Raw genomic sequence first — 25,839 nt, 5'->3', positions numbered from 1 at the left:
GTGGAGGATGTGTATCTTCTTTTGTTGTTTTTGCTTGCTCATTTTTTATATATATTATTTTCTAGGTTTGTTATATAGTTTGAGGCTGCTTGGGCACTTACAAACATTGCATCAGGAACTTTGGAGAACACGAAGGTGGTGATTGACCATGGAGCAGTTCCGATCTTTGCTAAGTTACTGGGTTCTCCTAGTGATGATGTTAGGGAGCATGTATATATGGGAATGAATGAATTTTTCTAATTTTTTAAAGCATAGGTTGTGTATTGTTTGAGGCTTTATCTGAGCCCTTGTGGAGCCTGTGTATTTGTGTTTAATTTTTTTGGGTATATTCTTCATGTTCAAAATTTGTGAATGGAGAGAGAGACAAATACCATTTTTAATCTTGTTTTTCTTGCATTTTTGCTCTATTTTTTGTTTTGGGAGGAGAGAGACATAACTTTGAGCAAAAATATTTACCCATGATTTTAATAGAGGTGGGTTACGGAAAACAAACGGAACATACCATAGGTCGGTTAAATAATACTTTTCAAATCATGGGTAGGCAAAGTGATTTTCGCCCAAGCCACATGTGGGTTTAGTGTAATTACCCCTAGTTTTTTTTTTTTTTTTTTTAGAATAAGGAGAAGAAAAGTTTAAAAAGAGAAAAAAAAAAGATAGAAAAAAGTGAATGATGTGGCCGCTAATGTAGCTCAACAGAAGTATAACAACAATAAATGTTATGCAAGCTTTTAGATATATATAGATATAGATTACCGATTGTCCAACAAATTTAAACTATTAAGATATGACAAATTTAATCATTAAACCACATAATCCTAATAGAATTGATGCTCTAGTGGTTGGAACTGCTGCCCCAATGGCTAAAGGATCCATAGGTGGCTGGGAAGAACAAGTTTTGGTGGTTTGTGCTTGAAAAATTTCATGTCATACCAAACACCTAAAAACATTTTCACTTGTACTATTTTACATTCGAAAACATTTTACAGCAAAATAAACCGAGCGTAAATATTATATTTAAAATTTTGAGAAGTTTGTGTGTTATGGGAAAGCAAGGAAGGATTTGTGTATTTTTCTCTAATAAATATATCTTCTTCCGATATTTGATATGAAATAATAAGAATAGATTTACTTTTTTTAGTGCATTCCCATCTAGAAATGTAAAAAAAAAAAAAAGCATTTTACATCTCGAAGACTACTTTATCTATTTTACATTCACATTTTAATAATACACACATTACATCTCATATTCTAACCTCTTATCACTCTATTTAAATATTTTTCTTTATTCTATCTATATTCTTTTGTGGAGAGAGAGAATGCAGTATGAGATTAAAATAATAGGAGTGGAACAAAATAATGATGCTTTAAGGAGTAAAGCTTAAAAAAAGAGAGTAAAGCTTGCTACAGTCAGATATATTATATGTTTAAGATCTTACTGCGCATGCAGCAAAATATAAAAATATGAACATGAGTAGAGTTCCCAATGTGGGGCAATTAATTTTTAATCTTTTGATGATAGGGTAGAGGCAAAATAGATAAAAACTAAAAGTAAAACCCTTGGTGAATATCTATGAATGGTGCATTTATCACACTAATAAGTGATGGCTAAATTATTTATCATGATCAATTATGTCAGCGGAAAAAACTGAAAAATTCATCGTTGAAGCTGGTTATTGACTGAACTTTTCAAAATGACATAAGTTTTCTCTACATTTATATTATATAAAATTTTCAAAACCTATATTTTATTTATACATACAATCTTAAAACATTAAATTATAAAGGGTTCTTATATATTAACTATCAATTTTTAAAAAGTTTTTATAAAAATTAAAAAAATTATCAAAACAGTAAGTTATATATTTTTTTCTTTTTTTTTACATAGAAAACTTCTTTGAATGGTTTACTAATTTATCACATAAGAGTATATGTTAGTAAATCTAATTTATCACTTTCTGGCACTGCAAAATTTATTATAAAAAAAAAATCCTGGGTGTCAGGGGTGCATGTAAGACAACCTGAGCATGAGTTATTAGACTTATTAATTGGAGTTCCTAAATTCTTATGGGGTCCCCAAGCACTTGCTGTCGAAGGCCACGTTTATTCCCCAGTCTTTCTGTCCCTCCCGTGGCCCTAAAAGTTGTTTCTGACAATCACAGATAAAAGCAAGAGATAGAGAGAGAGAGAGAGAGAAAGAGAGGTTTAATCCTTTCATCTTAAATGGTGGTACCAGTTCATAGAGAGAGAGAGAGAGAGAGAGCTGAAGAGACAAAAGGGGAAGTTGAAAGTGAAACTTCAGTGGTTTTTTTTTCAGAAACCCCATTTTTTTTCTTGGCTCTCATGTTGTTCCTTTACTGTGTCTGTGTCCATATGTATATATTTAATTTTTTTTTAACATATTGTTTGTTTGTTCAATTGGGATGGTGCTACTGGCTACTCTGCCAATAGTTGCTTCAGTTTGTTTTTGTGTGCAACACTAACATCCATTGTGTGTCTGTGTCCCCACCAAAATGGCTTTTAACTTTTTACATCTTTTATAATGTTTTCCTCTTTCTCTCTGCGCAAACCTTTCTGCCATACTATAGAGTGTTTGCATGCATGGGTGATACGAATAATAGACTGACAATGGTGTAATAAATATGTGGCCAGCTTTCAACCCTTTTGCTTTGAATGTGCCCATCCTCATTCCAAATTCACTCATCACTGCCATATTAATTGCCCTATGCATCCTATGATCCTCCTATCCAATCTCTTATCTTAGTTCTTCACCGTACCCTAGCTAGCTAGGTTAGCTTCAATCCAGACTCACACCTACATGTGTGTGAGAGAGAATATACATATATTATATGAATACTGTACATATAATGCATGACATATTTTCCATTAGATTACATACCCTACAAGCTTGAGTATTATAAAACAATTTAAAATGTGCAGTAAGTACTTTATAAGCCTAATATGTGTATTATAAGATATATATATATATATATTGAATTTGATAAATATATATAAATAAATAATAATACAAAAGCTAAGGGTATATTTGATAATTGTTTTTTCTCTTTATTTTTTGTTTTAAAAAATAATTTTTTATTTTTGTGACTAAAAAATTTGTTTAACAATCCAAAATAGACAAAAAACAAAAACTGTTTTCAAAACTCAATTTGTAAAAGAAACTGAAAACTTACAAAAAACTATTTTCAGTTTCTAATTTTTAAAAGGCTGTCATCTCAACATTAAAATAAAATAAAAAGTGAAACTTTTTGTATCCCAAGTTATTGAGATCCTATATCCCTTATTTCTTTGGTGTTTTATGCGACTAGTCACATGGGAATATGCAATTAAATATATTTTTAGCCATTATTTCAGTAATTTATTGTTGAAAAAATTATATATATGTCAATGGTATTAGATTATTGACGTGACACATTAAAAAAATGATCCATTATATTGCAAAAACTATTACTTTTTAAATTTAAGAGCCGAAAATCGAACTTGAACCAATTTACGAGGACAAAAAAAGTATTGTAGCCATTAGAGTTTATTTCCTTTTTAGGTAAAAGAGTTTGGTATTGCAAATAGTAGCTAGGCACTCATAATACTCAAGTATGCATTGACTATGACTTTGTATTTGTAGTTTGGAGGTATTAAAAAGACAATTACCACTATTTCAGGGTCAAATCTGTGAACCTTGCTTCACGAATATTATTTAGGCAAATTTTACTTTTGGCTGTTTGATGAGGCCTTGGTTTGCTCTTAGTCTTGTATGTTTTGAGCTCTAGTCAACAGCATATTCATGAGGCTTGTCACTTTATCTTGCTATGCTTATGTCAAAAGAGGGATGGATTCAATGCAATATTGAAAGAGAACTAGATACTAATATGCTTGGGGGCCCCTAGGGTACTAATATGCCAGATACTAATGTTGTTCAAACAAGTAATCTCCTGTCACCAATAGTAAAGATCCATTATAAAATTCCTATTTTAGCTTTTTTTTAATGAAGGGAAAAGTTAACAAATGCTTGGGCATTAGTTTGAGGCATATTTTTAGAAATTTTTTATAAAAAAAGAAAAAAATAACTGATTTTTTTGAGAATTTTTTTATTTATTATTTTTATGAACGTGGTATTAAATTTTTTTTAAAATAACCTATTAACAAATGTCCTAGAAGCATTCGTTAACCCAACCCTTTATTGAAAACTTATTTACCGTAAGTTGATACAAATACAATTGTAGTTAAAGAAAGTAAGGCTTAAAAAATTTACATAAATAAATAAATAAACTAAAAAGCTAACTAGTAAAAGCTAGTCCAAACTCACAATCAAAGTGAGAATCTGAGTTCAAAATCCGTCCTTTTAAAAATAAAAATTTCTAGGAGGTTTTTAGAGCTCCATTTAAACTAATTAATATTACTTCTTTTAATTTAGGAAAATATTGATTTAGGAGGGAAAAAAAGAAAGAAGGAAAGACTGATCTTCATAAATACATATGCAATGTACAAATTGTGCAAGAGGGTGACTTTTGCGTTATTTTAGATATTTTTGGTTTATCAATTATGGTATTGGTATTTTTTTTTTCAATTTTCCATTTGGCAATCAGGGGAATGGCATATTAATTCAGGATTTAGGAGGTTTCTGCAAAGAGTAGATAAATTATAAAAACTTAAGACTCCAAAATTTAACATAGAAGATAATCATGTAAACTATGACATGGTCATTTCCTTGTTAAATATGACAATATTTTAATACAATTTGGTTCATCTAAGAGAACTAACAAGACAATTTGAAATTTACTCTTGAATTGGCCTACAAGTTAGTCATAAAATTGAGAACTGGCTAGCTTAGGCAATCATATACTAGACTACTACATCTTTGTGGAAATCAAGTGTATAGGTAATATAGTTTAGAATTCTGAATGCTAAGAGAGCAAGAAAAATCAGCAGTAGAACATGAGGTTCTTAACATTTTCACTAAGCTTAGGTAAAGGGGTTGCTTTTGGAGGGGCAGCTCTGGAGAATGTAGAAGCACTTCTCGTGTAAGCTGTGGAGTCTGACCTTTCAAGGTAAAGTCTGCCTCTGTATGCAGCTAGGTGAGCATAGTAAGCTGGAGGAACCAAAGAAACTGGCTTGGTGCACCTCACAAATGTGTAGCAAAGATTGTAAACCAGCTTTTGTAGTTCATCAGAAGTGAATTGGTTTTCATCCCATAAGATATGGTAGTGAGTTGGCCTGCTTGTTCCTTTCACACCCCAATGGCTACAAAGATAGAAATCAAATTCCTTTGGATGAGAAATGACAGTATCAACCACTGTCCCTGGAGGAATATTTTCATCCAAACACTGGTTTTGAGTGGAAGATGGATCAGTTTCAAAGGGAAATAGCCTTGTGTGATGCCTCTTCTGGACTACAGCAAAAGTAATGAGAGGTTTATAACCAGGAAATCTAGAACAAGCCACTCTAATGGCTTGCAGCTCCTCTTGTAGCACTTTATAAAACTGGGTTTCACTTACTCCATCTCTGAAGAAAATTATTCTTTGGGGGAGTTTGTTTACTTCCTGGTAAAAATCATCAAGTAATTCCCAGACCATTACACCAAGTTCCTGGATTATTTCTTGTCTATGTGTTTGGGACCTCATTCTTGAAACATACTTGTTTGCTGCTGGCCAATTCATGCTACCAACCACAGCAGCAACAGATGGGCTATAATCATCAAGTGGGTGAGGGTGTGTCACATCAGCACCCATAAAAATCACTGGCTCATCAGACCGGAAGAGACGCGGGATTTGGGAGGGTAATGAATTGTACAAGGCAACAGTGCATCCACCAACTTTGGCATTGATCTTGAGAGCCAAATTTGCCAGAAATTGAGAAGTCAATCTGCTGAGGTTTGGATATAAGCAGCACTGGCTTACAACCCCAATGCTTGTCTCTGCAATTCTCTTCAAATCTGCATACCCTTTGTGTTTTCTCTCCATTACACAAATAAGCAACTGAAGATTGTTTGATGCTGCTCTTTGTAATTTCTTAAGTTTTGATTCCAAAAGAGACACTTTATTAAGCACTTGGGTTGATTCGAATTGGGGGCTAACAATTGTGTTTTTGTTGAGAAAGATGCCTAGTTGCTCACACCTCTGTGATAGCTGGTTAATAAATTTTGGAATGTAGGACTTTTGATCAGAGGTGCCACCAAAACTTATCAGTGCCCACCTTTCAATCTTAGTTCCTTCAAAAACATGGCTGTCAAGAAGGTTCCACTGTCGGTCATGACGGGAAGGAACCAAGTCTCTCACATGGCCACCATCGCCAAGCTTTAGTTTAGGAGGTTGAAGAATTCTTCCATTTAATCGGGTCATTTCTACCGAAACATTGAGGTTGAACTCTCTGCCTTGTGTGCCACTGTGAAGATAGAAAAGAATTTAAATGCTTAGTTACAATCATAGCCAATTCAAGAAAGTTCTAACAGTAGAAAAAAACTTAGAACTAATAAACCTTCAAGAGAATTTAAGATTAAATTTCTTCACTAGCATAGCTTCAAAAAATTACCTTCTTGGCCCAACAGGTCCTCTCATGACTTCATCTATAATTTCTTTTCTCTGTCTAGGTCGTTGGCATCCCATCTTAAGTATTCTAGCAGTCTGATCATCTGAAAGCTTCCCAAGAAACTTCTGGCCTTCACAAATCATACAAAGCTCCATAGGAAGATAACATGGTTTTCTCCTACTAATTTGCAAGCATGGCAAGTTCCTGAACTGTATATCATAATTATAGTGATCCTTGAAGTAAGTCACTAGCCTCAGATTCTTTCCATCCCTGTCTGCAAACCAAAGATTTTCAGTAGCTTCATCAGTTAAGCCATAGACCCGATATCTCTGAACAGTTTCTCTGTGGCAAACAAAGATCCTGATGTTCTTCAATGCCTTCTCCACTTCCTTCCTCTCTTCACCAATTAAACCCCTTGTCTTCCTTTGAGAAAGGTCTCGAAGAAATTCAAGCCGCTTCTGCAAATAGGGGATAACTCCAATGCTTTCATGGAAAGCGGTCACAGAGAAATCTACATTGAGAGCAAGTCCTTGTTGGGTTGGGCGAAGACTCTGAAAGAACCCTCTCAATCCAACTGCTCCACCTCCAATTGCTTTAGTTCCTCCCATTGAACTTGAATACAGTGACCTCCCAACAGATATACATTTCTCTGTCGGACTTTCCCTTAAAATAATATCCAAAGCATGGAGATAATCTTGAGGAAGAGGGATCCAATCGTCTCCCTCCTTGCTCAAGTAACTACTTAACTCCTTTCCATCAATCTTTGACACGAGTTTGATGCTTATTCGAAATAGCTTATGCTGTTGACGCTTCTCTAGCAGGTTACTAAATTCTCCATTTGGTAAAGTTGACTTACTAGTGGGGATTGGGAGGCTTACATGGAATTCAAGCCTATCATTTTGGAATTCAACCGGGCTGTAAAGATTCTTTCGACCATCGTAGGCTGGTAGAGCACCAGAGAGCTCAACTGAATTTTCCTCAACCAATTTTTGTTTGATCATTCGGGCAATTTCTTTTGAGGGGTTAGGAGAGATTTCAACATTGTAATGGAAAATTCTTTGTGATGGATCAAATCGAACAAGAAAATGGTTGGCTATGAGAGAGATAACTGGCCCTTCAACACCTCCAGAATCTGGTCTCCTTGCAGCCACTAGTGCTTGTGGAGTCCTTGAACCTATGACCCTTCTTCCATTATCATCTTTGGAGGGTAAAATTTTTGGCCTTTGGACCTCCTCTGGAGCTGATTAGATAAAGGGAGACAGAGCAAGATAGAGTCAGACCCATTTAACTCAACCAACCATAAAATTTGAGACATTTTAAGCCTATATCGGTTTATTGTAATGGAATACCTTAAACCATCAAAAGGGAAAAATTACAGCACTTGAGATTTCAATATCAAAATCAGCACAGTATATCATTTTTAGCTATTATATTCTCCTAGTTGCAGTAACTTAAATACCAAGATTGTTATATTTGAATAAGTAACAACAACGACATAAAATAAACCCACCCACCCACCCACACACACAGAGAACAGAGCAAAATAGCACATCTTTCTCGATTATCAACCTTCTCCAGTGGTTAAAATCTCAATCATGAGCTAAATGATAAAAGTACATGTCCACCCACAATCTTTAAAAAAAAAAAAACTACAATATATCATTTTTAGCAATTATATTCTCGTAGCTGTAGATAACTTAAATACCAAGATTGTTATATTTGAATAAATAAGAACAATAAGAAAAAATAAAACCCACCCCAAAATTTAGTCTTCTCCAATGGTTTAGAATTTCATTCATGAGTTATATGAACAAAGTACAAGTCCTCCCCATGATATATAATCATAAACCATACTTGCACTTCTAAATAAAAAGCATGCAAGTTAAGTGGGGAGTAGTAGTACTAAACAAATAAAAGAAGAGTGCTTTGATATTTACCTGGTGAAATTGTAACATTTTGGACATGGGTTTCTGAGGAGGCAGCAAGAGGAGGATCGTTGAGCTTGCATGAAGGTTTTTGGAGATGGGTTTTTGTGCTAAAGCTCTGGTTTTGAGGGAGAGGTGGAGTCAAAGCCAGCTGAAGTGGTATTTGAGGAGGCAGTGGAAGCAAAGCTGGGTAGTATCTCGGGTACTGGTTTTGGTTGCAGAAACCATACTGATTTGAGTACTGTAAGAGCTGGTGTTGATACTGATACTGATACTGATGCTTATGAGGGTTGGCTCTGCCTCTAAAACTCCTTGTTTTGGTGGTGCATTTCTTATTAGCATTGGACTCTTCTGTTTCCTCCATTACTTGTTTGAGAGAAAAACAAGACTGAGGGAGAAATAGCTAATAGGAGTTTATGGCCTTATAGGCATGAGAGAGATAGCAAAAAGTTCTGATTTTGATAAGAGAGAGAGAAAAAAGTTCTGATTTTGATATCAGTAAGCACTGGGGAAGGTGTCTCAGGCTCTCAGCAGACTTGTAGTTATTGCAGAGAGAGAGAGAGAGAGACAGAGAGGGGGAGACAGAGAGGGAGTTTCGGTTTTAGTTCTTGAGGTCCCTATGTGTACAGCCCTAAGAGAAAGTAGTATGATGCTTGGTATGTATATTTCAAAGGAGAAAAAAAGAGAGGGGACCCTGGATTTTGCTTTATAAAGAACTATAAAAAGCCACTAACAATGGTGCTTTCCGTTTTGGAGTTGTGCAATCTGGGTACAAAAAGCCATTATGTGTTAATGTTTAGGGCTTTAAGAACATCTTTTATGATGATCCATTTTGACTACCTGTCAAGTATATAAGGATTCAGGGCTTCCTTAGCTTTTCTTTCTTGAAAATGTTTGGTAAGTCAAATGAGGAGGGAAATAATAAATAAATAAGTAAAGGTTCTGCTCTAGAAAATAAGAATTGTGTTGATAGCGACTGGTCTTTCATCTCCTTCCTAGTGTTTTTATATATATATATTTATTTTGTTACTTTTTTTAATATTTTAAAGCATCATCCTCTTTATCATTTTTTATCATTGCCATTGTCTTCTTCCATAATTCCTTCAAGGGTCAAATGCAGCTTCAACTTATTTTTTAATTACATTTGAATATGTTAAAGGATCAAAGTCTTCATCATCTTTTGCCATTGCCTAAACTCAAAAAAAAGTATTATTATTAAAAAAACCTCAAAAAGTATCTTTTTGGGTTAAATTAAAAAAAAAAAATACTTTGACATGTTTTTAATTCACTCTTTAAAATGTTGTTTAACTTTGATCTCTTTACAGTTTAATTATTGTGTTCACATAAGTCTAATTAATTTGCACTATTAAGTTCGGAAAAAGTTCACTTCCAAACCGGTTTGGAGGATATTTCTTCCACGCCCATTTACGTGTACTTTTAGTCATATAATTTTTTTAATGAGTTAAGCGAATTGTTTGAAAATACATGGATAATTTGATAAATAATCACTTAATAGGTTGGTTAATTGTTAGTACACACACATTGTTGCATACACCATACAAATTATTTTTCGAATTAAAATTGTGTCTTATTAAAATCACAATTTGAATTGAAATCATGACTTCAAGACGTATTTTTAGTTCAAATGTTAACTTATGTATTCTTTGTGTGTAATAGGGTAGTGTTGGTTGGAGAAGATTCCTTCAAATTGTTTTTATTTTTATCTTTTGTTGAATAGCTCCGAAATTGGTTTGGACTTTGGAGAAAAAGCTTATCTTTTTAAGTCCCCCATATGCCAATAAAAGATCTGGGCTATTACATGGATAATTTTCATGAACGTTGGTAAGTGGTGGCAACATTAGCAAATATCCACAAGTAGCATTCAACATTGGGAAATTCTTTCACCAAAAAAAAAAAAAAACATTGGGAAATTCATCATGAGGTTCAAATTCCCTGGATGAGAGGTACTTGCAAGTTTAAGAATCGATAACGAAATCAAGCAAACATGCGATTGCTGATAAAATGCTTGGTGTGCTGGACTGGAAAAGTATAATTATCTACTGAAGTTTTTGCAGGTTCTTTTCAAACCCTACTTGATAATGGCCTAAGGAGCTAGTTAAACCACCCTATGTTATACTATTTACCCTTTGGCCTGAGGTAGAAAATGTTTAAAACAGAATGAGAATCTTCTATTCCCCTCTATGTCCTTGCATCCACATAGGAGCATAGAGGCACCTTTAGTCCCAATTCCATGTCCCATAAAGATAATTATTGAATAACAACAGAAAAAGCTAGCATTCTTTTTTTATTTAAAAAAAAAAAGGCTTTCAAGTAACCATACAATAAAAAGTTTAGGTAGACAACAAATTTTTTTTATCAAAATTGTTGTGATGACTTCTTGTGATTAGTGTATAATAAAAATAGAGTTAACGATGAATTAAGGTGAAAGTGAATGTTATTCTAATTACTACAAATCATGCCTACTGTTATGAAAAATATTGTATTTTTAGCATTTTTCAGTCAGCAAAACTTTGCTCAAAAAGATCACAAGCCTCTTTCTTTCCTGACTACTTATCATCTCTTCACAATTCGTTTAAGCAATTGCTACTTTTTAGCCTCCCTTTTGCCTCATCTTTTGTCAACATGACTAGTGGTAATGGGATGAGAAAGGGCCATTCACGCACTTGGGAAGGTGGGTCTCTCTAATTGTTTAAGGATAAAATTGTTGGAATGTGGTAAAGGGACAATATGATTAGTGTGGAGCCTAAGGAGGATTCAACTCATCTTAAGATTTGGACCACGTCATCCCCACTAATGTCCACTGCTTCTGTTTATGAGTTCTTCGATCGGCATATATTGACAAAAACTTAAGATGGGTCAGTACATAACATTTTTCTGACTTTGCATGATTTGACATGCGGTAGAATCACATTTTCTGAGTGCCTACAATTACCTGCCAAGAGGAAAAGAAAGTAACCCAGCTTATTGAAATTAGGTAGTTGTTAATTAAACCTCACTGACTTAAGAGTGGAAAATCCTAGAGTTCAATCACTAGCTAACCCCAAAAGTTGTGATGATGGTCTTATCTGTTTCTTTTTCTTTTTCTTTTTCTTCCTTACTTTATTTTCTTCATTATGCCAAAAGAAAAGAAACATGTGCAGATGTGCTTGGTGCATTTCCCTGAAGAATACTTCTTTAGTCAGAACAGTTTCCAAGGTGAAATAACATGGTAACACATAATAACTGTTTCATGATAAAATTTAAACATACATACACATATGTGTAATTCCATGTGCTAGGTCTCAGGCTGTGGGGCTTTGATGTATATCCCTACTGTTTGTATGATAAAAAAGAAAACACTACAGTTTCAAAAAGATTTTACAACAAGAGGCAGGAAATACAAAATTGAAATGGGATACAGTTGACAGGAAGAAAAGAAAATGAAATAAATAAATAAATATCGGCCACTATTCGGTGTAGTTTATTTTCATTGGTTTATTTTGCTTAAAAAATAAGTTGAATAAAAATATTTTCCTTAGAAAAACGTAAGACTTTAAAAAACTGTACATTTTTTTCAAGATGAAAATAAACTAAACCAAAAGAGAGTAAGAGCCTGCACTATTCTAACCTAAGTGGCTCTGCCAACACAAACGAAGAAAAAAACATGGGAAGTCCCTCTTTTTTTACTTGGTTTCGTGCCTACAACATCTATGTGCTCATTATTCCAGAACCCTAGATTATGTTTAAAATATACCTTTATTTAGTGGTAAACTCTGTCAATAAACAAAGAAACATGAGTTCAAGTATTATAATACTAGTGTTGGCTAGGTTGTTTTCCTTAGCAAGATCATGCCTTAGGTTGACTCCCTTACCTAGCAGTGTGGACTGGACTTAAAGTACTGGAGTGGCATATGTCATTCATTTTTTACCAAAGCGAATTGCACTTGCATTGGAAAGAATGAATATTATTATTTTTCACCTCCATTCATTGTAGTTATGTCTTCAACATTCATGAAGTAAAATGTTCAATTTACAATATTGGACTGATAAACTTTCTTGTTTGTTTCCTACTTGCTAGCAAATGGATTCCAAGATGGCATTGTACTTTCACATAGGATGATTGGTAGGTGAGAAATGTAGTGCGCAGCATGAATATCAACATAGTGGTGCTAATGATGAAGCTGCATACACATATGCCAAAAAAATAATTATCAGAGTTGCACAAGTTGAATAAGAGATATTACATGTCTCATTTTCGGGTTTGGCCTCTAGTGGTTCTGATAATATAGTTGTTTGATTTATTTTCTTCATGATGTCTCAGATGCAAGAATTGACTTAATTCTGATGAATCAATAATATCAAGTGATTGGATAAAAATAGTTGTAACAAAATGACCAAGAAATAAACATTTAGATATTGGATTGGAAAAAATGAATTGAAAAAATGACCAAGAAATAAACATTTAGATATTGGATTGATTAAAATTCATATATTGTAAACTTGTAAGGCTTAGTTCTACATTATAGAACATCTTAGTCATAGATATAGTAGGCATTTCCTGGCCACTCAAAGATTTAAAAGCATCTATCCACTGCTCCACAAGATGTCTATTTCATGCCACATTCACAATTCTTAGCTCACAAACTCTATCTGGAATGTTTATGCTTTCTTTCTCACAATGCCATCAACTCTTACATCATGTTTGTTTGCACAAAACTAAATTCCATCAGTAATGAGAGACTGATATGCTCCATAGGCACAAATTCAAAATTGAGATTATTTATAGCACTAAAATATAAAAAATATAAATTATAAGCGTGTTGATACATCATTGATCATTACCTTTCTCTCTGTGTGATATAAATCAGATGTAAAGAACTTCATTCCTTAAAGGAAAATTGTGCAAATGGAATGAGAAAGTTTTGACAATCTGCACTAAAACGATGAAGTATCATATAAATTCATATTAAAGTTAATGGAGTGACTTCAGTTTTTGATTTTGGGTCACGTAAATTACGAATGTATGGTTCAGCAGATTGAGAAGATCTAGAAATAATATTTTTAGACCATATGACCTAGTATCTTGAATATTTAACTAAGATATGCTCCAATCCAGAAGATACAGACATTAATGATGGTTTAGACCAAAATAAAGACATCAATTATGATGATTTACCTTGTGAATTTTCTAAACACTAGGTCCATGCATGTATATTGCAGCACTTGAGAACTTGATAGATATGCTTAAGAAAATGTCATTTATGCTTGAACTGGCCTCAGCATTTTTACAATAGAAAAAGGTAAAAGAAGTGGAAGTGCGTCATGGTGATAAAGTTAGTTTACATTCTGTTTGCTTATAGGCGATATAATCATGACTGCTAATGTATTTATGCCCCTCATGAATAGTTCTGACTTTGAATGTTGAATGTTGAATGATGAAAGACTTAAGAGAACTATTACTGGTCAAAAAAAAGGTACTGACCCTTATGACTATTCATATTGAGATGAATCATTTGTACTAAATTTTATCATTAATCACGATTATATAATGCCATATATATGTTCCTGTCAAAATCCTTGTGGCTCAATTTTCCATGAGGAGATCTTGGCTTCAAATCCCCCTCCCCCATTTTTTGAAAGCCAAAAAATAAGCCATATGTCCCCTATGTCTTATCATCTTATAGAAGACTTTACCCCAAGTAAGAACCTAGTTTGACTCTTCCTTCTTCAGGCTTGGGATCAATAGTTTTGATGAGAATATAAAAAGTATTGCAATAATATACATGCTTGGATATCACACTGAATTTACTGCTAATGCTGAGTTTCTAGATATTAATCTAGCAGCTGTTGAGGCTTTATTTGAAGAAGTTGCTTACGCATGGTAACATGAAATCATTGAAAATAACAAGGCTACAGTGCCCTTGTTGCAAAGCATGTTCTGTAAGAGATGTATCTGGAAGCAACTTGAGGGTATGAGACTGTGAGTGGAACCCATATAATTGCTACTAGAATGATTTAAAGAGGAAGCTAAAACAGTAGGAATAGGGACAAAGTTTGGCTCTAAAAACATGTTTGGAGCCTTGGGCTCCAACAACCAATAGAAAGATGATATTTGTCCTTATCATGTGCAATGCACGTGACTCACTTAACCCAACCAACCAAGTGAGTCATGTGCATTGTACATGACGGGACACATGCTATCTTCCTATTAGCGGTTGGAGCCAAACCTTTTGTTGTGAATAATTCCTTCTAGTGGACTCTACGTGTGTTTTTTCTTTATGTTAGGATAAAATAAGAAAAACAGAATCAATCTAATGGGCCATTTTACAACTTTTCACCAAAAGATGGTCCAAAGGTTACATTAGAAGTTGGTGCAACATTGATATCAAGCTTCCAATCACATCCAATGTTGCATTTTGATTTGTGAATTTAGAAGATAGGATTTAGACTAAGTTTAACTTTAAATTGCCTGAATCGTTATAAGAGTATAAATATTTCTTATTCTTAAATCCAAATGCAACAGTATTCCATGCAATATAAAATCATAATTTGATATAATTATATAATTGAATCTTTTTTGATGCACAAAGCAAATTAAGAAATCCAACCTAAAATGCTACAAACTTTTAAAAGATTAATGTATATTAGAGGATCATTCTGTCTGCTATAGAGCAGATAGGAGGAAGATTGAGAGTGCTCCAAAGACATGGATCCCCACTTTCTGTGCTCAAAAATGAGGAAGAAGAAGAAGAGGAAGAACCTCTTTCTGTTGATGCATGTGCGATGCCAATCTGTTCTTTTACCACCTCCCAAAAAATATCTTCTCTATGCTTTCTATCTTCATCAGAATTACAGTTACTTCCAAGGTTAGATAATTGTTCAGACCTTTCTGGTCCATTTGCCACCTCTGATTGCTTCAGCCTTAAGCACTCTGGAATCCCATTGAAAGCATAAAGAGAAGCCGAGAACTTTCTTTCACATTTCATCCTCTTCATAGTTTCTCCAAGCAATGAAGGCTCATTTCCATAAGTTTCTTGCTCCACTGGCTCCACCATTTCCTCTGCTATCTCAAAAGGTGAACAATAACATGTAGATACCACTGCATCCAGAAACTGAAAATCTATGTGCTCCATATCACAACCTTCTTTTTCTCCTACTTCTTCCTTCCCTCCACCTTGACTCTTTCCATCACCTACATCATCCATATCCAATGCTCTCGCCCAACCATCTTCCAATTGAACAGAACTTGATTCAAAACTTTCTGTAACGTTATCACTATTAGTTACATCACCACTAGTACTATTAGTAAGAGTATCATTATTTTCATAAGTGGTGCAATCTTCTGGAAGATTGAAGAAACTATCAAAGTGGTAGTCTTTTACTTCAGTTTCCGGTTCTTGTAAGCTAATAGGCAAAGAGGTTGCTGCTATTGAGGCAGAGGCAATGTGCCTTGCTTGTAGCCTAAGCAACAGAAGATTGGTGATCTTTGAGGGAAGAGCTGGCCTTAAATAAGTTGGAGAGCAAGGATAAAAATTTGTGCGAGTATTGGCTCCATGAAGCAAGCAAGCCGCTTCATCATAAGCTCTTGCAGCCTCTTCAGCAGTGTCATAAGTTCCCAGCCATACTCTTATCTTCCGTATTGTATCTTTTATCTCAGCCACCCATCTTCCCGAAGGCCTCTGGCGCACCCCAATGTATTGTTTTCTATTCCTCTTAGCTCCACCTGGTGCTGCTAAGGTAGCAGACTGTTCCATCATCTGGTCTGAAACCATGTTTCTATCACTCTTTGCTTACTATAATCACACTCACTTCCCTTTAAGGTTGTACACTATGCACAAAATTCCTACTTATGCAGGGTCTGGGAGAGGTGATTGATAGACAGTTACTCTGATTTTTTTTTTCTCACTCACTTCCCTTTCTCTTTCTCACAATATGCTTTCTTTTCTACAATTCATTCTCTTTTTGTATCTTTTGCCTGACTGTTTAAGTTGGTGAGCCTCATCACAAGACACAGGCTCTAATACTATGTTTGATATGTATATATAAGAGTGAAAGATATAACATATGCTATTGAATAAGAAGAGGTTTGAGAGGGCCTCTCCTCCTTGTAGCTACCTCTTTGTTCTTAGTTTAATTCGGCTTTCTTGTCAAGAACCATATGAAGATTCTCCTTTACATGCTAGAGAAAAAATTAAGGAAGTGCAATCCAAGCATTTCTTTGACCTAGTCATACTGCGATCTAGTAGTCTGAGAAAAATCATTAGACTTCTCTAGAGGTTCAAGTAATTATACTGTGTTCCCATTTTTTTGAATTAAAAACACTAATATTAACAATCTTTTTAAAATTTGTCAAAGTAAGCCAAAATTTGGATCCACAATGTTAGAGATATTACAGCATAAAATGGTCAAACTTATTGTAAGCTCATGTACTTATAGAACATGCAAACTAATATTAGGAATAGTATAAGGTACTCATATATAGGGCTATTTAGTATATGTAAACACCATATTGGGTTCATTATAATACACAAGTCATATAAAAAAATGTATTGTAGTTGTCAAAGGCTTTCGCCTATGGCCATACCTTTAAAATCTTACTTTCACTTCTCTTTTCTCTCTCTTCAGTCACTTAACAACTTGAATAGAGTTTTCACTCGTACCATTAAAGAACATCTCATGCCTTTTGCTAATCTTGACCATAGATACGACATCAATTGCCTTCATTGGCTAACATCTTTTTATTTTCCCTTAAAAAAAAAAAAAAAAACTAAATTTCATACTCTTAAAATCATTATTTTCTTACTACCAAAAAAAAAAGTTTGAATTAGGCCCAATTTCTCCAAAATCCTTGATTAGAGGCTATCAATGTCATCATTGATAGTAGTTTCATATAAAGTAGGTCTTGTTGACAAATGCCTTGAAGACACATGTTAACAAGTAATTTATACTTATATAGTATATATAACAATGGAAGCATGGCATTTAATTTTGCAAAGCTTTGCACCACAACATTGACCTCACTCCTTTTTTCCTAATAACAAATTTTCCTTTTTTTTTTTTTTGGTAATATTAAACATAAAATGCAATATATAATAATGGAGGTTTGGAAATTAATTTTGGTTTCTTGGTGAGTTTCAGCTAGCTCAAATGGTAAAGTCTCTGATAATTGAATAAGAGATCTGGGGTTCAATTTCCGCCTACACCAAAAACTGATTGGTGTCTTAGTCTGATGATAAGAATTATCATAAAAAACGGACGCCATAATTTGAAACTCTCTCTCAAAAAATTTTTGGTTTCTTGACTTTTCTTCCGCCTATCATTCTTCCAACTACACTTCTCCCTATAATTATTCACCTTATCATTACTCTTCATCTCCCTCTATTTTTACCTCTTCTTTGCCCCATCTTATTTTTTATAAATTTTCTATTACTTCCTCTACACCTCTCTCTCTCATTCATTCCATGTTCTTCGTACAAAAAAAGAAAAAAAGAAAAAAAAAGAAAGAAAGGTGATTACTCACTCCCTCTCTCTCTCTTTATCCTTTTTTTTGTGGATTTATTATTGTTTTTGACACCTTTAAGTTTGAATTTTTTCAGTCTTGTAGTTTTGCTTTGAATTGTACCTTTTTCTTTTGAATCTTTTGATTCCCATCATGGCCCCTTTTCCTTATGAATTTGGTTTAAAATTTAGGTTAATATATATATTAATCAAGTTTGAGTTAATATTTAACTGTTTTGGAAGTGAGATTTTGAGTGTAACATTTACTCTCGCTTTTATATGGTTTTATGTGTAAATCATTAATTGCGTAACATATAATCTTATAGGATTTCTGAGTGTTACACAAAACTCCACCATGATATTGCAATTCACTATTTAATTTAATAGATGTTTGACAAGAGGTTAAGTATTACGCACAACTTGCTTACATGAATCCATGTTTTATAAAGAAAGCATTTTGTCACTTTGTGTACTTTTCCAATAATAAATAAGGAAAAGTTAATGAATTATTTTAGGAACATTTTTATAAAAAAAATTAATGTTTTGACAATTTTTTTCAATTTTTCATAAAAATGTTATAAAAACTTTCCTAAAATAGTTTATTAACAATTTCTCTAAGGGCACTTATTAACATAACTCTATTAAATATTCAATTATGAGCTACCATTCATACTTTTCAAATAGAAAAATGCATTTATCAATACTCATTGGTTTGTGTACACAAATTTATCATGGTTAAATTTTGTTTTTCTTAATATTTGTGCATAGTCCACAATAATTTTTTTTCCCTATTATTTAATGTAGTATTAAATTCGTCTTGCCTAAGTCCTTATCACATTGGTTAATATAAGCCATAATTCATTAGTTTACCCGCAGAAATTCTTATTCTCTAAAGAATATAAAAACAAAAATATATCATTTAATGAAGTATTATAATTCATTTTGATTGCAAATTTAATTACAGTGATGTTTAAATCTCAACTTGCAGTGTGGTTCCTTTTAACACATAAGTTAGAAACATTGAAGGCATCAATATTGTGAAAGAGACATGTTGGACCATAGTGGTTGTGCAACAGAGAGAAGTACTTTTTTTTGAGTATTTGATCAACTTCGTAGCTAACAACAGAGGCAAGATTTGCTGCACAGGAAAAAGCCAAAAACTTCAACTTCCCACAGATTAAAAAAGTAGGGAAAAGTAGAAAAATCAATAAACTTAGCCGAAGCCCACAGGATCTCATCTCAATTGTTCGCACCAATGTAAAAAAAGTGATTTTGGGTTTCAAAAACCATTTTAGTAAGGATGTCAAATTGGTGCTTTAACAAAAGAATATCCTTTGTTAAACAAATAGCCGAATAGACACTTTTTTTTTTTTGAAATGATAAAATTTAGATACAGTTTTTAAGATACCATTCTTTAGATTCACTAGCATATAATTTTAGTTTACACCTCTTATCAATCACATCATTCCACAAAAACTTATTGGTGTCTTGGTAAAGTTAGCTCAATTGTTAAAGTCTTTGATGGTTAAATAAGAGATCTAAGGTTCAATCATCGTCTACATTAAAAATTGATTGGTATCTTAATCTGATGATAAAGAGTTATCATTAAAAGTGGAAGCCATAAGTTAAAACTTTCTATAAAAAAAAAAAAAATCATTCCACAAAATATAAGAAGGGTAAATTACATTTTAAACCTTATATTTTAAGGGTCTTTTCAAACTAAGCCTGATAGTTTCTAATTTGATAGGATTCATAATTGCACTAATAAAGAATGATTAGGATTTACACACATATCCACTTAAATTAGATCAGAGTAGAATTTGTTTTCAAAATATATTAAGCAGAATTTCTATTTTATATAATAATAAAAAAAAAAAATGATTGCAAACCCAAGTCTTTATTGGACACCAAAATATATTACGAACTAACTGAACTTATAAATCTTAGTCATTTTTACAAATCAAGACAAATAAGAGTTTTTCTTTGTTAAGTACGATTAAAACTCAAGTTTTTATTCGACAACAAGATATATCACGAGCTAACCGAACATATAAATCTTATAATTTCAGAAGTCTCGATCGTTCTTAGGAATTACTCGATTTTATAATTTGGGTAGTTTAAAATCGAATCAATATATATATAAAAGCAGAGACCTCCCACAGAGAAATAAGATGGCGTTCGCCACGCACTCTAATATTACATTTAACATTTTTTACCTTTTTTCATTAAGTTTTTTTAATCATTACCGAATAGACCATAGTAACTCATTTTTACTATTATATAAATTTAGCATTTTTTACCTCTTTTTATTATTATTATTATTTTTTTTTTTTACAATTACCCAATAGATCATAGTAACTTCTTTTTACTGTCCTGTCACGTGGCATTCTAATATTGCATTTAACCTTTTTTACCACGTGGCACTCTAATATTACATTTAACATTTTTTACCTTTTTTCATTAAGTTTTTTTAACCGTTACCTAATAGATCATAGTAACTTATTTTTACTATTATATAAATTTAGCATTTTTTACCTCTTTTTATTATTATTATTATTATTTAACAATTACCCAATAGATCATAGTAACTTCTTTTTACTGTTCTGTCACGTGACATTCTAATATTGCATTTAACCTTTTTTACCTTTTTTCATTAAGTTTTTTTCACTATTACCCAATAGATCATAGTAACTTATGTTTACTATTATATAAATTTAACATTTTTTACCTCTTTTTAATAAGTTTTTTTTATTGTTACCCAATAGATCATAGTAACTTTTTTTTACTATTATATAAAATATGAGATCTTGACAATTAGACACATTAGACCAAAATTAATTCACTATAAAATAAACTACCTTTTAAAAGTAGACCAAACCTTATGAAAAATTCAAACCAGTTCTTATCTTACATATTATGACCCAAGTTTGACCATTCCCACGTGTAAATCATAGCAAAATCTCTTACCCTCTTACAAACTCTCTTTTTCCTCCCCACGTATAGGTGATACTTCTAGAAAATCTCATCCTCGTAAAATCATGTCTTCATTTTTCCCAAATTTCAATTCAATATGCGTTTGTCTATTAATAATGTTCTATCCAATTTATGTAGACAAATTCTCTATCATCGACCAGTGCAACAAAAATATATATAAATCTTAAGGTCCTTGAGGTTGCTAAAATAATTGAGAAGTGCATATTTTTAAAATTTATAATAACAAAAAAGTCTAATAAATATCATATACTATCTCACAAAATGCCATTAACTTAATATTTTCTTTAAAAAAATTCAATGATAGGAATGCTAAAAAACATGATCCTATACAAGAAATACAAAAAATACATGCAAAAAAAAAATTTCATAAGAGGATTTATCTTTAAATATTATGAAGACAATAGTAAAGATAAAATGCATCAAATGAGATCCTACGAAACATGTTTGTTATTCATTTCAATTTATACTCATCATTTACGTAAAAATAATCATACATCATATTATTTACATTAAAAAGCAATATATATTAATTTCAAAGTTCATTGCAAGATGTAAATTGTTATGTGGCGTTTGCATGGGTAATGTTTTAGATTCCTGTGAATGTTTAAAGCATTCTACGTTTGGTTACAAATCACGCGATCAGATGCCATGAATGATTCCCTCTCAGAGGAATGTGATTTCCTTTAAAACGAATCCGTATCCCAAGCTTAAAGGAAATTGTATTTTTTATAAATTGACAATTTTAACCATTTTTTCATTATCATTTAAGCAATTAAGATCAAATATAAAACAAATTATTATGGATTAAATTCTTTAAAATTATTATTAAGAATAAAAGCATTTGAGAATTTATATAGTTATTTTTTGTATCGTAATCGTCATTTTGAAATGTTTAGACTATAATTTTAATGAATTTTTCATAATTAATAATTTATATTTGGTTTTTCATTATTTATTTAGATGAAGATTTTTTTTAAGGACTTGATAATTCACATTCAAATCTAAGGATGTAATATGAAAAATAAATAATTCATTTAAGATTCCCTTTAATAAACCAAACATTATCATCTTACATTCCTAGGAATCTTAAAATATTTCCAACGAAACCAAATACGTGAATACATTCTTAGAATGTGATTCCTAGTGAATCACATTCCTAGGAATCTAGATGACGAGAGTAATGTGGATTCCCCGTACCAAACGCCACAGGGTATTGCAATAATAAGTAATATTGATACAACAATAGGTTGGTATTACATTTTATGCGTACTTTGTGAAAGGAATGTCAAACCACAAGCAAAATCATTTTGGTATGCAAAATGTGAAACAAAAATAAATCTTTCTATCCCAAAGTTAGAGGCACTCACATTAACTACATACCCTCCAAATATTTATAATATATTTATCTCACTATAACCACTATATATATATACAATTGCAAACTACTTCAGATACATGCTTCAAATTGAATTTTTTGATACAACTATCAAAACAAATTTTGTAATATTTGATTGAGATGTCGAGAAAATCCTAATTGAATCTATAAGATATTTTGCTGAAAAGTACAACTTATTTAAATTATTGTAAAAAAATTGATATTGGAGAACGAATTCCACGTGATTTGAAAAAAAATTAGGAAAAAAATGGATTTCTCTACTTCATTTGAATGAATTCAATTTAAAGGGTGATTTTGAAAATTACATGGTTGCTAAGATTTTTGATGCACCTTCAAATGATAAAAAGGTATGGAAGAAAAAAAAATACACAATTCAATATGCTATATTAATTCTTTTTGCTGCACTATTCCAAAATTAACAAAAATAAAAAATAAAAATATTTACAAAAAACTGTAACATCATTGAAATTTAATATAAATGCAAATATTATGAAAAATCTTAGCAACAAAGTCTAAATTTTGTAAGATTCAATTAAGAATCTCTTGATGCCAATTCATTAGTAATTAACATAAATACTATGAAAAATCTTAGCGACAAAGTCCAAATTTTGTAAAATTCAAGTAAGAATCTCTTAATGCCAATTCATTAGTGATTAACACAAATGATGCAACAAAAGAAAAAAATTGATGAAAGCTCAAAAATTGAACACATATGGATGGACTAAACTTCAAACGTTGAAGATAGAGAAATTGATGATCATAACAAGCACCACCATAGGGGTGGCAAAATTTGACACGACCCGCGAACCCGACACGACACGACACGAAATTAGTAGGTTATGGGTTGAGGCTTAACGGGTTCGTGTCATATTCGGGTTGACACGACTAACCCGTTTAATAAATGGGTTGGGTTAGGGTTGAACACATAGAACCTGTTTGACCCGTCTGACCCGTTTAATTAAATGATATTTTACCAATATACCCTTCAAACTCTAGGTATATAAACTTATTAGTTGTTGTGATTTATTTTCTTTGACATATTGTGATTGATTATTTGTGATATTGGGATATGCTTTAACTTTGAATGATTATTTGTGATGCAGTTACTCGTTAGTTCTAAATTTTATATTAAAAATATTTATTTGTTTGTTTTTTCATTAATTTTTATTTTTCATTTTGATAAAATCTGATAAACAGGTCGACACGACTGACCCGTTTAATAAATGGGTCGTGTTAGGGTTGAGAAATCTTGACCCGTTTAATAAACAGGTCGGGTTAGTGTTGACCTATGTAGTCGAATACTCATGACTTGACACGACACGAACCCGACACGCGAACACGAATTGCCACCCCTACACCACCATACCTTAATAACAAAGATTGAAGAAACAAAAAAAAAAATCATAATGAAGCTTTTTATTACATCATATAATAAAAATCAATAATGTAGAATGAATTAATATGCTTTTATCAACTTTTATTATACAATATTACTCCAAGTGGTTTTAATTATTGTCCATTACTTGAACAAAATAATTATAATAGATATATGTGAGCAATTTATAATTGTTACTTTTTATGATGAGCTCATTACTAACAAAGTTTTATAATAAATATGTTATAATATATGTCTAATATTTTACATAAAACATTACAACAGTATCCGTGCATCGCACGGAAAACTTACTAGTTGAATCAAATCAAAGACACAACAAAAATTAAAAGGGGAATGATTTGGCGGGGCATAACACAAAAGAAGAGACAAAAGCTGGCCCCGAATGCTGAAAATATTCCAAACTTGCGATTTTTGTGGTGCTTGTTTGTAAACTTTGAAATCACCACCACACCACCCATGATTAACGCGTAAACAGACTTAATATTCTGCTAATAATTTAAGATCAGCAGATGGGGACCCATAAGATCTTAGCGATAAAGAAGCTACTAGTTACTAGTATGAGTGTGTAGACTGTTTACTGCCCATTCTCGCATCACTTGCTCCAATCAAACCTTCCATTACGGCTACCAAGATTCTTTCTCATTGTTCCCACCAATGCAACAACATCAAATCTAAAAATGACGGATAATTATCGTTGCACACATTGAGTTTTACATTGTCATACATATACAACTGAAATCGTGTTTAACTTTGTGTTCTATATAGTGTGTAATTATCACCGCTCATAAAACAAAACAATAATAGCATTACTATTCATCATGAGCGAGGATCAAGTTACACAAAATGTCATTCTAAGTAAAATTATATTACCTATTAACTTTTTATTTGATTAAAAAATTTTGAAAATTTTACTGTTCCATTATATATTCTTTGCATTTTTAACTGATATGACAAGTTTCATATCCATTAAGATTCTATTTAGCATCTTACCATCTGATCTAAAAACACATGAAAAGAAATATGTTACTATTATATTGAAATTGATTAAAATGTATTTGGTAATTATCACATAAGATCATGTTTTTTTCCAAAACTATAAATTATGGTATATAACTAATATAAATATGATCAATTCAAAAAGTTTTAATCATTCTAATAATTTTAAAATTTTAGAACTTTTGGTAATAAAAATTGGCTTCAAATGAATTATGTTAATAATTTTAATATACTTATAGTGCATCATATGACAGAAGTACACGTAAAACGTTTAGTAGTATATTATTACATTATTATTTGTGATATTTTCTTCCCCATACAGGTGGAGTGGCGAATGATATCATATCATAGGTTCCATCCGTATTAATGTCTGAATTATATTTACCTATATTATACATATACACAATAAATTTGTATGATATAACAATATAAACGTATATTAAAATTATTATTCTATTTTGAGGTGAATTACAAAGTGGTATATGTATCTCATGTAAATGGTAAATGTGCCACTTTCACACACACACATATATAATATATATACAGAAGAAGGTTACATGCAATGTTACATAAAATACTTTTTGGTGAAGTAAAGCCTTTTTTTAAAGTAAGGTTTGAACAGCACTTACATTCTGCAGCTACTACTAGTGGAGCCATTGCAATTTCGAATGCAGTTGCATATGACTATTATAGTGGTCTGTACAACTATAAATATAGGTTTAATTTATTAAAAAAAGAACTGATTCTCCATTTTGTGAAAACGTATTACCAAGTATCAAGACTATTGGTGTATATCAGCGTTTTAACATGAAGTCCAGAATAAAAATAATAATTTTTTCACTACCAGTGTAGTCTCATTTATCACAACTCCAAATCATCTTGGAACTAATTGCAGCACTCACATTGGATGAGGTCCAAGATTTAAGTCTACTAACCAATACCTTGGATCATTCTCAAGAGATTCATTCTTGTAATTACCCAGCATGTGTATGATGGGAGACTACACTCACCCGATAACTAGTTGGGCGCTTTAAAAAGTCTGGATACCTAAGCTAGCCAAAAAAAAACTGCAGCACTCACATTTGCAACAGTGAGGT

At 32.1% G+C, this 25,839-nt stretch overlaps 2 protein-coding genes across 2 annotated transcripts; both read right to left on the bottom strand.

The window, feature by feature from the left end:
* Positions 1-4,715: 4,715 nt before the first annotated feature.
* LOC142627106 (protein argonaute 7) lies at positions 4,716-9,139 on the bottom strand. The gene is made up of 3 exons (XM_075800905.1): positions 8,475-9,139; positions 6,541-7,777; positions 4,716-6,393 (listed from the first exon to the last, which is right to left on the bottom strand). Exons 1-3 carry the CDS (start codon positions 8,824-8,826, stop codon positions 4,935-4,937), a joined length of 3,048 nt encoding a protein of 1,015 aa, XP_075657020.1. The 5' UTR covers positions 8,827-9,139; the 3' UTR covers positions 4,716-4,934.
* A 5,967-nt stretch (positions 9,140-15,106) lies between these two features.
* LOC142629206 (ethylene-responsive transcription factor ERN1-like) lies at positions 15,107-16,234 on the bottom strand. Its single transcript, XM_075803174.1, has one exon. The coding sequence runs from the start codon at positions 16,232-16,234 to the stop codon at positions 15,107-15,109; it is 1,128 nt and encodes a 375-aa protein (XP_075659289.1).
* Positions 16,235-25,839: the final 9,605 nt, after the last annotated feature.

This window comes from Castanea sativa, chromosome 3 (assembly GCF_040712315.1).
Source record: "Castanea sativa cultivar Marrone di Chiusa Pesio chromosome 3, ASM4071231v1".
Lineage (NCBI taxonomy): Eukaryota > Viridiplantae > Streptophyta > Magnoliopsida > Fagales > Fagaceae > Castanea > Castanea sativa.
Note: the sequence above shows the minus strand (reverse complement) of the source record. Positions and strands in the feature narration are given on the sequence as shown.

What these genes read in the sequence shown, in the direction of transcription:
- LOC142627106 (XM_075800905.1), bottom strand. Translation starts at nt 8,826, where the DNA reads ATGGAGGAAACAGAAGAGTCCAATGCTAATAAGAAATGCACCACCAAA. An exon ending in AAATGTTACAATTTCACCAG is followed by an intron (nt 7,778 to 8,474) that starts GTAAATATCAAA and finishes TTATCTAATCAG; the next exon opens with CTCCAGAGGAGGTCCAAAGG. An exon ending in GGACCTGTTGGGCCAAGAAG is followed by an intron (nt 6,394 to 6,540) that starts GTAATTTTTTGA and finishes CTATCTTCACAG; the next exon opens with TGGCACACAAGGCAGAGAGT.
- LOC142629206 (XM_075803174.1), bottom strand. Translation starts at nt 16,234, where the DNA reads ATGGTTTCAGACCAGATGATGGAACAGTCTGCTACCTTAGCAGCACCA.